The sequence below is a fragment of the Mesoplodon bidens genome (assembly GCF_964165515.1).
Source record: "Mesoplodon bidens genome assembly, chromosome: 17".
NCBI lineage: Eukaryota > Metazoa > Chordata > Mammalia > Artiodactyla > Ziphiidae > Mesoplodon > Mesoplodon bidens.
In genome coordinates, this window is record NC_138174.1 from 15686111 (window position 1) to 15701734 (window position 15624).

The following is a 15624-nucleotide window of genomic DNA, read 5'->3' on the forward strand; positions in this document are numbered from 1 at the left end:
AGAAAGGGCTTGCAAACATAATACAATTTAATCCGTCCTAAGCCAATGAGACAGTAAGAGGGGAAACCTAATTTAAAATAAATAGAGTAGAAATGTCAACACACCTAAACAGCCAGTTTACAGGACAGAAAATGACTCTCCTGCCCAACAGTACATGATAATATTGTCACTAAACTTTTCCATATCTCAGCTTCCTTGCTAATAAAATGAGGGGTGGGATGGGGTGACCTCCAAGGATTTCACATTCTGTGATTTTATAAAAACTCAAATGAAGAAGCATTTTTAGTTTCAATAATCCAGGCTCCTTTTCAGATGGCCGAGTGATGGTGATTGAAGGCATTCCAGAAAACAGGAAACAGTGGCGGCTTGAAATGCCAGGAACTTTAATGAGCGTTTTGACAGCAGCACATCTAACAAGTAGCTCATTTTCTGCCAACGATGGAGAATTTGGTATGTAGTTTACTTTTAAGAACGTAGTCCCCTGTGGAATTTTGTCAGAGGTGTAAATGCAGAATGGGGATAAAAATAGCCTGGAGAGAGAATTGGGAGGGTGTCTAAGCCTTTTCAGAAGCTGATTTGCTTTGTCCAAGCCTGTTCCAAATGCCATTAACAAAAGACTTGAACTTCTGAGAAAAGTAGGATCATTTTCTGTAATGTGATGGGCTGACAAGTGATGAAAAGTTAGGTAGGAAGGACCAGTGGCTTTGTAGGTGATGAGCGACAGCTCTTCAGCAGACTCAAATTACCATCCTGTGGGCCGTAAAATACATCTTAATATAGTTCTTTTGGCTTTGGGTTTTTCTTGCCTCCAATGTTTAGCAAGATTATGCTGCTATTGACTTTAAGGGAAACCAACCATTACTTTCTAAAGTTCGAGGGAATTCCTATCATGGTGGGGATTTGGTCCTCCACTGTGTGTGCAGGTGTAAACTGCTATGAGCAAAGCCATTTGGGGCAGGCAGGTACAAACAAAGAACACCTGCGCAGGGGTGAGGTTTCAGGGCTGGGGTTGCGAAGATGCGAAGCTGAGGCGGAGCGGAGGCCTGGTTAGAAACCTGATAGTGATGGAGGCGGATGCGTGCTTACAAAGTTAAAGAACAACACTGGGCTTCCCTTGTGGCGCAGTGGTTGAGAGTCCGCCTGCCGATGCAGGGGACACGGGTTCGTGCCCCGGTCCGGGAAGATCCCACATGCCGCGGAGCGGCTGGGTCCGTGAGCCATGGCCGCTGAGCCTGCGCGTCCGGAGCCTGTGCTCCGCAACGGGAGAGGCCACAATAGTGAGAGGCCTGCGTACCACACACACACAAAAAAAGAACAACACTGGGAATAATGCAAGAGTCGTACCCGACTGTTTCTGAAGAGTGAGTCTGCCAGTTTGTGAAGCGCAAGAAAAGGGGAATCTTTGTGAAAGGTGAGTCTTAAAGAATGGACAGCATTTTACTGAGGAAAGAATATTTCAGGTGGGGAGAACTTGCAGATTCACAGGCCTGAGAGACTGAGAAAGACGGTATGACTAAAATTTAGGTGCCGGAGAAGGGACCAGAGTCCCTGAGTAGATGAAGTCCTTCGGTGTTATTACTTATCTCAGCTGCCACACTTAAAACTCAAGGCAGGGGTGGCAGTGCAGTGGGGAGAGAGAGAGAAAATGCCTCCCTGCCTTCAAGGCTCTCTTTCAAGTACCTTCAAACCACAGACGGCAGTGTGATTGCATGTCTGCTCCCTCCCCTTCTATCCTGGGATAGAAACATCATCTGTAAGGATGGGGCTGGGGGCCGGTGGGGAAGAAGTTTTGGGCTGGCCTGGCTTGGCCTGGAGGCCAAGGGCTGGGGCCACAGACCAGGTAGGAGGGGGGCGCCCATCTTTCAGGACACTGCGATGGTGACATACTGGCGGCTATGATGTGTCTTCTTGGGTTTGTTCGTGTGCTTCTTGGAGAGAGTCATAGAAAACTTCATGTGATCTTGCATACCAAATTAATTAATTCATGAACTTACTGCATTTTTGAATGGATGGCTTTACATTAGGCATATATGAGTAATTTAATCTAACAAGTGGGATTAAGCATAGGAACTTGCCTCTAAGGGTAGCATTCAAAGCAAAATGTAGGTATTTTCTTTTGTAACCTGCTAAAGGTGCAGGCATCCCCTCCCACCCCAGCTGTGCTTTCTCTGCTCTTTCAGCCTCTAACTCTGTTGTTGGCCTCACCCCATCTTTCCTTCCCTGTAGCAAGCTTGACTTCCTGTCTCTGGTCATCTCTTCTTTCTTTACCTCTCCCTCTGCACCCCTGCCAGACAATCCTAAAAATCCTTTTAAATCCTGCAAAAAATTCTCCCATACCCTCAGGATAAAATGCAGACTCTGCAGACTCTAAGTGCCTTAAAGATCGGACGGCCTCTCCCAGCACCAGGGCTGCTATAACACTTCTCCATCAGCAAATATTTCTCCCTCAGTTTAGAAAGGTGAGTCTTTCTAAAGACTCCTCCCTTTGCCAAAGTAATTCCTCCTGTAAGATTTCACTCTGGTGCAACCTCCCGGCCATTTCTGATGTTTTATCAGCAGATACCCTTCCCTCCCTGCTTTTCGCTATGTTGCCAAACAGGGCTTTACAAAGGTGTCTGGAATATAGGAGATTCTTAATCAGTTAACAATTGGAATGAATGAGTGGAAGAGCCTGTAACTTGATTGACATGCTTCCCTTTAATCCAAAATATTCTAATAAGCTTTCTGTAAATCCTCAAGTTTGTCTACGGTCTCTCTGTCTTTTCTCTGTTAGTTGCCTCTGACAACTTCACATTAATTCAGTCTCATACTCAAATTCGTTCACACTCAAATATTGGTTAAATGCATGAAAGACATTTCCTTATTATGTTTATCATTTAAATTCAGGTCATAAAAAGATGCAGTAGCAATTTTATTTGAAATTTTAGTGATTGCTATGAAAAACCTGGATCTCAATTAAACTACTGCCTGTGTACCACTGACAAGGAACCACTGGTTTTTTGTTTGTTTTTATAAATTTATTTATTTATTTTTGGCTGCATTGGGTGTTCGTTGCTGCACACAGGCTTTCTCTAGTTGGCGAGTGGGGGCTGCTCTTTGTTGTGGTGCGTGGGCTTCTCATTGCGGTGGCTTCTCTTTGCGGTGGCTTCTCTTGTTGTGGAGTATAGGCTCTAGGTGGGCAGGCTTCATCAGTAGTTGTGGCTCGCGGGCTCAGTAGTTGTGGCTCATGGGCTCTAGAGCTCAGGCTCAGTAGTTGGGGCACACGGGCCCAGCTGCTCCACGGTATGTGGGACCCTCTGGGACCAGGGCTTGAACCCATGTCCCCTGCATTGGCAGGCAGATTCTTAACCACTGCGACACCAGGGAAGCCTGGAACCACTGTTTTTTATTTTTGTTTTTGTTTTTTTTTTGGGTTTGAAACACCTCCCTGCCGTGGAAGCCCGAGTCTTAACACTGGACCATCAGGAAGTCCCCCAGGAACCACTGTTTTAAATGCCTGAGAAAACATCAGGGCATGTGTCCTTTGCATTCCTCTAAGTTTGGTTTCCCTGCTTAATATCCCACAAGACACAGCTATTCTCTGATCATAAAAGTAAAGTTCACTTTAGTTTCCTGTTTAATATCTTTCTTCCTCACTAGACTATAAGCTTCTGAGAGCTTTGTCTTAATTACCACCCCATTCGGCCTCTCCATCCCTAGCACCTGGTATAATGCCCAGAACTTAGTAAGTCACCATGTCTTTGTGAATGAAAATACAGCCATAGCACGTTTTTACTATCACTTTATGTAAAGGCATGGGATTGCCAATATTTGTATTGCTATCAAGTTGGATAAGGAAATTACAATGCTAATTATTCTTACAGCTCTATGGAGTCTTTGTAAAGACTTTCTGCATGTGTAAATTTTAATAACTTTGATTACAGGTGTAATAGACACAATTTATAAAGGCATTTAAGGATTCGTTGTCGTACATTTAAGCATGATTCATATATCGTTTGTCAGTCTTTAGCTTAAATATCCAACTCCTTGAAAATAAATTCCTTGATGTTTCTAGCTCTAAATTCCATTTGGAAATGAGGGTTTCGGCTTTCCTGGTGGTGCAGTGGTTAAGAATCTGCCTGCCAATGCAGGGGACATGGGTTTGAGCCCTGGTCCGGGAAGATCCCACATGCCGTGGAGCAACTAAGCCCGTGTGCCACAACTACTGAGCCTGCGCTCTAGAACTCGCAAGCCACAACTAGTGAGCCCATGCGCCACAACTACTGAGCCTGCATTGCCACAACTACTGAAGCCTGCCCACCTAGAGCCCATGCTCCGCAACAAGAGAAGCCACTGTAATGAGAAGCCCATGCACCGTAACGAAGAGTAGCCCCAGCTCTCCGCCACTAGAGAAAGCCCGCACGCAGCAACGAAGACCCAATGCAAAAAAAAATTAATTAAATAAATAAATAAATTAAAAATAAATAAATAAAAATGAGGGTTTATCAAGTACATGTTTTTTTTTTTTAATTTTTATTTATTTATTTTTGGCTGCGTCGGGTCTTTTTTTTTTTTTTTTTTTTTTTTAGAATGTAATTTGGTGGTATCTTTTTATTTATTTAATTAATTAATTTATTTTTGCTGTGTTGCGCCCCCGCCTCTGTGCAAGGGCCCTCCCCAGCCGTGGCAAGCGGGGGCTACTCCTCATCGCGGTGCACGGGCCTCTCACCATGGCGGCCTCTCCCGTTGCAGAGCACAGGCTCCAGACACGCAGGCTCAGTAGCCGTGGCTCACGGGTTCAGCCGCTCTGTGGCATGTGGGATCCTCCCAGACCAGGGCTCGAACCCGCGTCCCCTGCATCAGCAGGCAGACTCTCAACCACTGCGCCACCAGGGAAGCCCCAAGTACATGTTTAATTTGTGCTAATTTTAAGAAGTTTGAAATAGCAAGACTTTACAAAATCCTTTTAAATGAATCTAACTAATAAGAGTGACACTCTTTCAAAGAGAAGTATTTTTTTACATGTGCATAATTAATTCAGGTCAGTAATTTTGTTTATAGTTTAACCACTCCAAGGGAATCCTTGGTGGGAAGGTAACCTCTATTTTTCTAGTGTAAGTTTTCGGGCCACATAGTTGCTTGGTAACATCATAGTTGCACATCCTGATAACAGCTGATTTACATTTCTGTAGTTAGCCTTTCATTCTTTCTTCTATCCTGTTAAACAAAAATAAGAGCCTCCTAAAATTGTCTTCCTAAGACAGGAAAATAAAAACTGTCAGATTCCCACACCAGGAGGAATACTCTGGCTTGCTTTTAATTAGCCAGATACCTCATAGATGAGATATATCAATCTATTTCATTTGTTTAATGTGCTTTAGGAAGTAACATGAGCTATGATTTGGGATGAAATATGTTGATTTAAATAGGTAAATGTAAGTGTGGTGAGATTTCTACTTGTGTGTTCATGAGCAGTCATGTAACAGTTTACCAAAAAATAAAAAAAAAATTAAAAAGCCACACTTTGCTCTTAATTCCACCTTTGGAGGAAAGTTCCTATTTTTAATCCCACTTGCTAACAGAGGGTAGGGATTTTTTTTTTTTCCTGGAGACTAAAGTGAAATACTCTTTAAACACCTAGGAACCAGATGTTTGTACAGTTTGTGTGGGAAAGGTATGTTATGATAGGTTACAAACATGAGCACAGTCCTTCACTCTTCCCTGTATCCATGCCCTTTGCAGTATGACTTTGCAGCTCCTCTGTCATTAAATGTTTTTCTTCCCCTCTTCCCTTGAGTCTTGACTGGCCTTGTGATTTGCTTAGGCCAGTAGAATGCACCGGAAGTGATGGTGTGGCAAATCTGAGTATTTAAGGAGCTTCTGCTCTTTCTTTCGGAATCCTGTCCATCTCTTAACTAGCTCCAGTTGCCCTGCTGGAAAATGAGGGACCGTGTGGAACAGAGAGACGAGCCATCCCAAGTGAAGCCATGCTAGACCAGCCAACCTCCAGGTGGCCAGGCAAGTGACTGCAGATGCCATGAGGGGCCCAGCTGAGACTGGAAGAGCCGACTAGCTGAGTCCAGCCCAAATCGCCCAACTGCAGAATTGTGACCTATATAAATGGTTACTGTTTTAAGCCACTAAGTTATGTGGTGGTTTATTATTCTGGAAAAGCTAACTATTGTAGACATACTTAGCAAAATTCCTAAAGTGGTAGTTGAAAGTAGGCTAGCTCTACATAATTTTAAAGCCAACTTAAGAAACCAGCATTTTAAATTCTCTGTGAATTCTTTTAGTTATTTTGTGGATTCTTTTAAGAAAATCTGTCTCAACAATGTTCTTGATTGCACCAAGGTTGAAATTTTGTAGGGGAAAAAACAGACATCATTGACAAGCATATGAAAAGATGCTCAACATCATTAATCATCAGTAACTTTAAATCAAAACCACAAAGAGGGGCTTCCCTGGTGGTGCAGTGGTTAAGAATCCGCCTGCCAATGCAGGGGACACGGGTCCGAGCCCTGCACCTGGAAGATCCCACATGCCACGGAGCAGTTTGAGCCCGCGTGCCGCAACTAATGAAGCCCATGCGCCTAGAGCCCGTGCTCCACAACAAGAGAAGCCACCGCAACGAGAAGCCCGAGCACTACAATGAAGAGTGGCCCCCGCTGCCACAACTAAAGAAAGCCCGTGTGCAGCAATGAAGACCCGACGCAGCCAAAAATAATAAATAAATTTAAAAAATTAAAAAAAAAACACAAAGAGCCATCATCTCACACTCATTCGATGGCCACCATAAAAAAAAAAAACAACCCAGAAAATAACAAGTATGTGGAATAATTGGAACCCTTATGCACCATTGGTAGAATTGTAAAATAGTGCAGCCATTATGGAAAATGGTATGGCAGTTCCTTACAAAATTTAAAATAGAACTACCTGATCCAGCAATCCCTCTTCTGGGTATATATACAAAAAAATTGAAAACAAGATCTTGAAGAGATGTTTTTGCACACCCATGTTCAATGTACCATCATTCACAATAGCTAAGATGTGGAAGCAACCTAAATGTTCATCAGTGGATGAATGGATAAAGAAAGTGTGGTATATACATACAATAGATTATTATTCAGTGTTAAAAAAAGAAAGAAATCCTGTCACAAGCTACAACATAGATGAACCTTGAGGACCTTATGCTAAGTGAACTAAGCCAGTCTCGAAAGATAAATACTGCAAGATTCCACTTAGGTGAGGTATTTACAGGAGTCAAAGTCTTAAAAAGTATAATGGTGATTTCCAGAGGCTGGGGGGAGGGGGATATAGGGAGTTGTTTCTCAGTGGGAGTAGAGTTTCAGTCATGCAAGATGAAAAAGTTCTAGAGAGCTGCTGTACAACAATGTGCATAGAGTTAACAATACTGTACTGTACACTTGGAAATTGTTAAGAGGGTAAATTTATGTTATTTTTTCTTTTACCACAAACAAAAAAATCTCAGACATCATTGACTCAAAAATTCAGAATTCCTTGATTGCCTCATGAATTATTTTATTATGGTCTCTTTGAATTGGGATCCAAAAAAATTTGATATGTTAAAAAAATAACAATTCAGAGGAGTAATACTGTGAATGTGAGGAATTTTAGTTATACCTTATCCAATTTTTTTCACCTATATTTTCATTTTTATGAATATATGAGAGTGATATAAGATTAAAAATGTATGCTTAGGGAGGACTAAAAGAGTTCTTATAGTAATTTATGTTTATAAAATATAAATTCTAAGGGCTAAGAAAACATTGTGCCATTTTATTGGGAACATTTTCTTTGCTATTGGTGTATAAAATATGTGCATCTCATAATCATTGGAATCTTAGAGTTGTTGAGGGGATGCTGCTTTCTATAAAGAAATTAAATTTTGTACTACCTTCATTCTGATTTTTTTCCCAAGAGGAAAAAAGTACATTTTTTTAAATTTTAATTTTTAAGAGTCTGGCTTACCTCATTTTTTTTTTTTTTTTTTGCAGTACGCGGGCCTCTCACTGCTGTGGCCCCTCACGTTGCAGAGCACAGACTCCGGACGCGCAGGCCCAGTGGCCATGGCTCACGGGCCCAGCCGCTCCACGGCATGTGGGATCCTCCCGGACCAGGGCACGAACCCGTGTCCCCCGCATCGGCAGGCGGACTCTCAACCACTGCGCCACCAGGGAAGCCCACCTCATTCTTTTTTTAATGTTTGCAAAGTATTTAATAGTATGTGAGCATTATTTGAAATCACAAGAGTCAAGATTTTTTTTTTTTTTGGCTGAGCCGTGGGGCTTGCAGGGTCTTAGTTCCCCAACCAGAGATTGAACCCACACCCTTGGCAGTGAAGGCACGGAGTCCTAACCACTGGACCGCCAGGGAATTCCCCAAAAGTACATTTAAATAACAACAATTAATTCACCCCCTCACCTCCTTCCTCCCCTCACCAAAAAAGATAAAGTTGTGGGTGTGTGCTTTGGGTTTTCTTTGCAGACATCAGTGATTAACCATAACCATACACTAAATACTGTGTATAAAAACAGCGAAGAATAAGGGTAGTGCAATAATGTTGGAAAGTCTTAAGTTTTTACAAGATTTTCTTAAATTTTCTATACAATCAAAGCATCTACTCCCAAAGTGGGGTTATTTTGTCTCTTCATCTCTGATCCTTATTCCTCTTACTTCTTTCTCTTGTGTTGCCTACTACCTTCAGTACAATGCGGAATAGTTGGTGTCAGTTGTCACCTGTCTATTCTCTGTTTTAATGGAAATTATTCAAAGGTTTTACCATTGTGGTTGATGTTCAATATAGGATTTTTGGTATATGTCCCTCTCGAGAGGTATAGGCTGGGATGCTTTAATCTCTCTTTCTGTCATTTAACAGTGGGACCATTAAAACAGTGGCTTCCTAAAGAAGATGAGGGGGAGGTAGAAGTGGCCTCTGACATTGAAGTAGATGAAGAACAACCAGAACCCAGATCTGATGATGATGATACGTAAGTAGGTCATACCTAATGCCTACATGAAGCACGGGTAAAAAGTTAAAATGCTGTTGTTGAGGCATAGAATATAGCCTCAAAGACCCAGCTAAGGAGACCAAGATTTCCTATATACATGGGCTTGTCTCTGGGTTCTCCATTCTTTTCCAATGGCTTTGTTTTCCCTTTCTGCATCAGTGATATTCTGTCAGTTACTATGGCTTTATTGTACCTTTTGATATCTGGTATGGCTAGTCCTCACAGCTTCCTCTAGTCTCCATATCATTTTCTTCAAAATTATCTTTGCTGTTGCTTTTTACTCAACGTATACATCCTTGCATTTTCTTGTAAAGTGTCATGAAAAACCTTGTTGGGATTTTGATGAGAATGAGATTACATTTGTTGATTAATTTATGGGAATTCACATCTTTGTGATTATGTCTTAACATCCATGAATATAGTATAGCTCTCCATCTATTTATGCCTTTTAAAATATTCTTCAATATTTTTGTAGTTTTCTTCATGATATAGATACCACTTAACTTTTTTGTTGCTGTTGCCATTATTAATGGGGTCATTTTTCTCCTACTACATTTTGGCTACTGCTAGTGTATGGAACACTATTGATGTTGTATCCTGTAACCTCACTGAACTCTCTTATTAGTTCTAAAATTTGGAGTCCTTTTAAGTTTAAACTTTTTACTATAATTTACTTTTAAAATAGGTAATATATTCACATGGTTCCAAATTCAAAAGGTACATTCTTTTCATAGTCTTTCTGCTATCTCATTACCTCTGCCACACAATTCCCCTCCCCAGAGTCAACCAATCCAATCTGCTTCTTGTGCATACTTCTGAGAAATTCCATTAAAGTGTAAGCAAATCTGTATATCTTGGTATGTGTGTATTCCTTTTCTTTTTTATAGAAAGTTTCATAATGTAGATACTATCTTGCAACTTCCTTTTATCACTTAACAGTGTATCTTGAGTACCTATCATAATATACAAACAGTAGTATATAGAGAGTTTAAATTCCCAGAACAGCAAAGTGTTGTGTCAAAGAGTATGTACGCTTGTAATTGGATAGTGTCAAATTGCCCTTCACAAAGGTTACACCTATGAACACTTCCACTGACAGGGTATGGAAGTGCCTGTTTCCTTGTACATTACCTTGCTCAGTGTGTTACCAAACTTACGGATCATTGCACAGTTGATAGATTTTAAAATGACATTTCAGGTTTGTTTTAATTAGCATTTCTTTAATGAGTAAGGTTGCCTTTCCATATGCTTAAGATCCATCTTTATTTCCTCCTTTGGGAATCAGTTTTATTTATAGCCTTAGTCATTTAAAAAATTTAGGCTATTAACATTGTGTTGATTTGGGGAACTTTTTTTATTTTAGGGAAATTAGTCTTTTAGCTGTAATATGTTTCAAGAATATTTTCCCCAGTTTTTTGTTTGCTTTTTGATTGTATTTATAGTGACTTGTGCCATGAGGAAATTTCTTACTTTTGTCTACTTAGATTTATCAATTATTTAATAAGAAATACCAGAATTTTTGTAGTACTTTTATGATTTGATTTTCTATTTAGTTAAATATTTTGTTCATCTTGAATTTTACTTGTACTGTAAAGTGTGGCTCCAACTTAATTTTTTCCCCAAATAACTCCTTACTATTCCAACACCATTTATTGAAAATCTTTATTTTTGATACCAATTTGAAGTGCCGCTTTTATGATATACAACATTTTTATGTGTATTTGTATCCAATTCCTATTCTTTCTAGTCTAATTATTGTATTATAAACATGTTTATAATATGTTTTATTGTTTGGGGGGGCTTTCCTTTTTCATAATTTTCCTGTCTAGTCTTGTTTTTCCATGGGACCATTAGAATCAACCTGTCTAGCAAATAAAGGAGGGAGGGAGGGAGGGAGGGAGGAAGGAGGGATGGAAGAAGGAAGGAAGGGAGGGAGGGAGGGAGGAAGGAAGAGAGGGGAGAATTTTCTCAGCCTTCTTCCTTTTTCTCCTGGTCTCTATTATTGCTGATGTGAAATCTGCTCTCATCTAATTGTTTTTCCTTTATAGATGTGCTAACTCTCTCCCTAGTACTTTCATAACTTACTTTTTCTTCTTTCATTCTTATGTTTTGCTATGATATCTCTAAGTCTGGATTTATCTTTTATCCTCCTTGGTTCACTTTCTTCTGAGAACTCATGACTTTCTTTAGTTCTGGAAATTTTTTACCTATTATTTCTCCAAATATCGCTTTTCTTATTCCATCTTGGCTCTCCAATTAGATAGATTCTAGAACTTCTCAATCTGTCCCCAATAACACCTAGTTGTACTTTCATATTTTTTTAAAATATATTTATTTATTTAGGCTGCGCCGGTTCTTAATTGTGGCATGCAGACTCTTAGTTGCGGCATGCATGCAGAATCTAGTTCCCTGACCTCTGGCCCCCCTGCCTTGGGAGCGTGGAGTCTTGCCCACTGAACCACCAGGGAAGTCCCCTTTCATATTTTTTATTCTTTGTTTCAATCTAGGTGAATTCTTGAATACTGTTTTCCAATTCTCTCTGGGTATCATCTATTAGGTTTTTAACTTAAATGATTACATATTTCCTAATATTTATAATTATTTGTTCTTATATTTATATGTTCTTGTTTCCTTCTTGCATAACTGTTTCCCATAATTTAAAACCATTTTAAAATGTATGTTGTGCTTTAATTTCTCTTGTTGAGCATACTTAAAGGGCTTTATCAAAATCCTCTGTTGATACCAATTATAAACAATCTATAATAAAGAATAGAAGAGAGTTTTATTCAAGCAAAAGTGAGAACTATAGACCAGGAGTGTAGACTCCACCAAGTAAGAAGAAAGCCCTCTGGAGAAGCATGGTTTTCAGTACACTCTTATATCTTGTCAGAACAAAGAACAAACATCAAATATGACAGGGGTACCTTCCTTCAAGGTTTCAAAAGAGACATTAGCACATACACAGCGAGTCAGCACGACCTTGGTGTCTGGGAAGGGACCCTCATCTTTGAAGGAGTATTAGCATTGGTGTCATAGGAACAGGAATCATTTATCCTTATCTTCAGAGTGGACACTTTTAAAAAAAATTTATTTTTGGCTGCGTTGGGTCTTTGTTGCTGCGCACGGGTTTTCTCTAGTTGCAGCGAGGGGGGCTACTCTTCATTGTGGTGTGCGGGCTTCTCATTGCGGTGGCTTCTCTTGTTGCGGAGCACGGGCTCTAGGCGTGCGGGCTTCAGTAGTTGTGGCTCCCGGGTTCTAGGGCACAGGCTCAGTAGTTGTGGCGCACGGGCTTAGTTGCCTCACGGCATGTGGGATCTTCCCGGACCAGGGCTTGAACCTGTGTCCCCTGCACTGGCAGGCAGATTCTTAACCTCTGTGCCACCAGGGAAGCTCCCAGAGTCGACACTCTTTAATGGTTAAAGCAGATGTACAAGTATGTTTGGCCATAAGACAGGCTGTTCCAGGTCACATAAAGTATAGGCCAAATCATGTATAAGCCAGAATGACTTCCCCATACCCCGATATGTGAAAATTTCTTCCAATGCCTCCATAAAAATAATTTCATCTCAAGTTAGTTCATGGTCCAACTTAAAAAAAAAATTTGTTGCCCACCCTTCTTACCATTAGATTTATTCTTGTGTTTTGGAATTTTAGTTTGCAGGCTCATTCTGTTTTGGAGGTTCTTTTGTATTTTGTGGGGTTTTTTGGTTTTGTTTTTAAAATTTTCTTCCCTCCTTTCCTATCTCTTGGCATCTCCTACATATCTGACAGGTTTTTGCTTTCTTCATTGGGTTCCCCTCCATTCTTCCTAAATGTAACCCTTGAAGAGCTGCTCTTCAGTGCAAGGGTGGTCTAGGAAAAAAGCTCAGTAATGTGGCTTTTCTGTCTTGGCTCAATCTCTGGGAGAAAAATACTTCCTGAGAAATTTATAACCATGCATTTGTCTTCACTCAGATTTGGAGTTTGAATTTACAATACGTGGATGGTCTAGAAACATGTACATTAAAAAATTAACATTAAAATTAGCAGTAAGAGATTGTAATACTCTGGGATCTCTAGAAGAAACACATACAAAACACTCTGGAGGGATATAGCCTCAATCCAGGTTACAGTGAATTTCTCACTAAAGCACTGCTGAAGATGAGCTCACAAAGATTAAATCCACTATGAGAGACAGCAAACATAACAAACAGCTAAATTAGGTCATAAACAACTTCAGATAATATTATGAGTATTTAATATTTGTATAATAATTACTATTGTATATTTAAAATTATTTAATTAAAATAAGAAAACATGAGAAGAAAGCAGGTCTATCAAAAAAGAACAGAAAGGGGCTTCCCTGGTGGCACAGTGGTTGAGAGTCCACCTGCCGATGCAGGGGACACAGGTTTGTGCCCCAGGCTGGGAGGATCCCACATGCCACGGAGCGGCTGGGCCCGTGAGCCATGGCCGCTGAACCTGCGCATCCAGAACCTGTGCTCCACAACGGGAGAGGCCACAACAGTGAGAGGCCCGCATACCGCAAAAAACAAACAGACAAAAACACGAAGATGTGATAATCAACCAATAGAACTGAACGTGAAAAAAACCTTCCAATAGAAATTAAAATTCAGCAGTTTAAAAACAGAATAGATAGAGTTAATGAAGGAATTAGTAACTAGAAAATAGATCTGAGGGGGAAAAAATGATCGAAAATGTGAAAGAAGTGTTAAGAGGCATGAAGGTGCAATGTATATCTAAAAGGAATTCCAGAAGAAGAGAATAAATGAAAAGCAATATTCAAAGCAATTATAGCTGTGAACTTTTTGTAATGATTGAAAGCCACGAATCATGATATCTGGGAAATAAAAGAATAATCAAGCAGGATCAATGAAAAGAAATTCACACGGACATATTATTACGTTGTAGAGGAATGGAGACAAAGGCAAGATTTTGTGTAAGCACATACCCGAGTAATGGCAGCTTAACACATGGGAGCTATAATTACTGGTCCACCCCGAATTGATGATCTCCAATTTTAGGGGAGTCCTCTGTGATACCTAGCAATCCTATGCCTGGTCAGCTTCCCTCCAAACCCTCAGTCGTGCACACTCACCCCATCCACCTTGCTCTCAGCACGTGCCCTGCCTTCTACTTCACAGAGGGGGTGTTTTGTAGGTGGAATTACCTCTGTTGTGTAGATCCATGAATTTTTTACACATGCGTCCTTGACTCCTTCTCCCTCCCTATCTTCCTTCTCAGAGGAAAGCAGTCTCCCTTCCTGTTGAAAGCTCCTCCTTACACGGGTGCTCTAAGTCCCAGCCTTTTCTCAGTGACCACGTTGCTATCAATTAAGCTACCTTTCTCCTGTATTTTCAACATCTCTTACTTACTTCCTCTCAGCTTATAAACATGCCCAAATCTCTCCCATCGTGAAAAACACCAAAAAATCCCATTCCCCTTATGTTCTTGAGATAATACTGTCCTTTCAGAGCAGGGCTCCCCTCAGAGGAGTTCTGGCTCATTGTCATCACTTTTTCAAACCTCCCATTGCTTTCTGGGTCCACTATATGATGGCTCCGGCTGCAGAGAACTCTGAAATATTCCTGCAAAGGTCATCTATTACCTTGAAATTGCCAAGTCCAATGATCATTTCTCAGTGCTCATCTTATGTGACTGCTCCCTCTCTCTGGAAATTCTCTGCTCCCTTGGCTTCCATGACGAACACTCTTGGTTCCTACCAGCTCCTCCTAGGTTTCTTTCCTTTGCCCCTTAAATATCCGTGATCTTTGAGATAGTTTTCTTGGTCTCTTCCCTTCTTCTTTTCTAAAAGCATCAGAGTTGCAGCCTTAGACACAATTTCAATTCCTGGTCCTACTAATTAAGAGCTGTGAGACCTTGGGCACTTTTTAAAAACCTCTGAGCCTAGCTTCTTTATAAATTGATGATGATATTGTCCACCTCAAGTGTTGTTATTAGTAGATGAAATATACTATGTGTAAAGTGCTCCAGGGCAGTGACCGGCACATAGGAAGGGCTCAATATATGGCAGCCGTCTTATTTTTTTTTTCTTTCTCTTCCCTCCTCTTCTTTTAAACTAAGAGTAGATGGATATTAATAAATATAATAAAGGTTATTGAACACAAATCCAGCTAAACAGAATACTGATTCTCCCAACATTAGTTGTGCATCATCCTTAGAGAAACCAGACTGATATGATAATTTATTACCTGGGTGAAAAAGCTGGTCAAGTGGGGGTGGGGCATGAGAAGGGACACTAATTTTCACATGTATTCATTCGGGTTTTGATATCCCAAAGTTGATTTTTACTGCTTATTATTTCAGAAATTTTGAAGAATCTGAAGATGAGTTGAGAAATGAAGTAGTAGAATCCCTGGAAAAACTCTCTACTTCCACAGAGGCAGAAAAAAGGGAAGAGGTTTCCAGTTCCTCTAAGGATGCTGAAAAGAAAGAGAGGATAGGCATACAGAAATATGCAGAATTAAATGAAGGTTTGGAGAGTATTTTTACTCCATCTGATGACAAAATTTGTATTGTTGATGAAGACCCAGGAACATCAACCACCAGTCAAAATATACAAGTGTGATTATTGAACTTTTTCTTAAGTAAC

General features: G+C 40.4%; 1 protein-coding gene across 5 annotated transcripts in view; it reads left to right on the forward strand.

The window, feature by feature from the left end:
* The window catches only part of NEK5 (NIMA related kinase 5), a 61409-nt gene extending 45798 nt beyond the window's left edge, over nucleotides 1-15611 (forward strand). For 3 of the 5 annotated variants that reach the window (XM_081215113.1, XM_081215114.1, XM_081215116.1), the window contains 4 exons: nucleotides 313-450; nucleotides 5899-5997; nucleotides 8879-8990; nucleotides 15339-15611. In XM_081215113.1, the coding sequence (XP_081071239.1) occupies nucleotides 313-450; nucleotides 5899-5997; nucleotides 8879-8990; nucleotides 15339-15600 (611 nt within the window). In that variant the 3' untranslated portion in view covers nucleotides 15601-15611. Of the gene's footprint in view, nucleotides 1-312; nucleotides 451-4054; nucleotides 4132-5898; nucleotides 5998-8878; nucleotides 8991-15338 lie in introns of those variants that run through there. The other 2 variants (XM_081215115.1, XM_081215117.1) reach the window with 2 other exon arrangements.
* The last annotated feature ends 13 nt before the right edge of the window (nucleotides 15612-15624 follow it).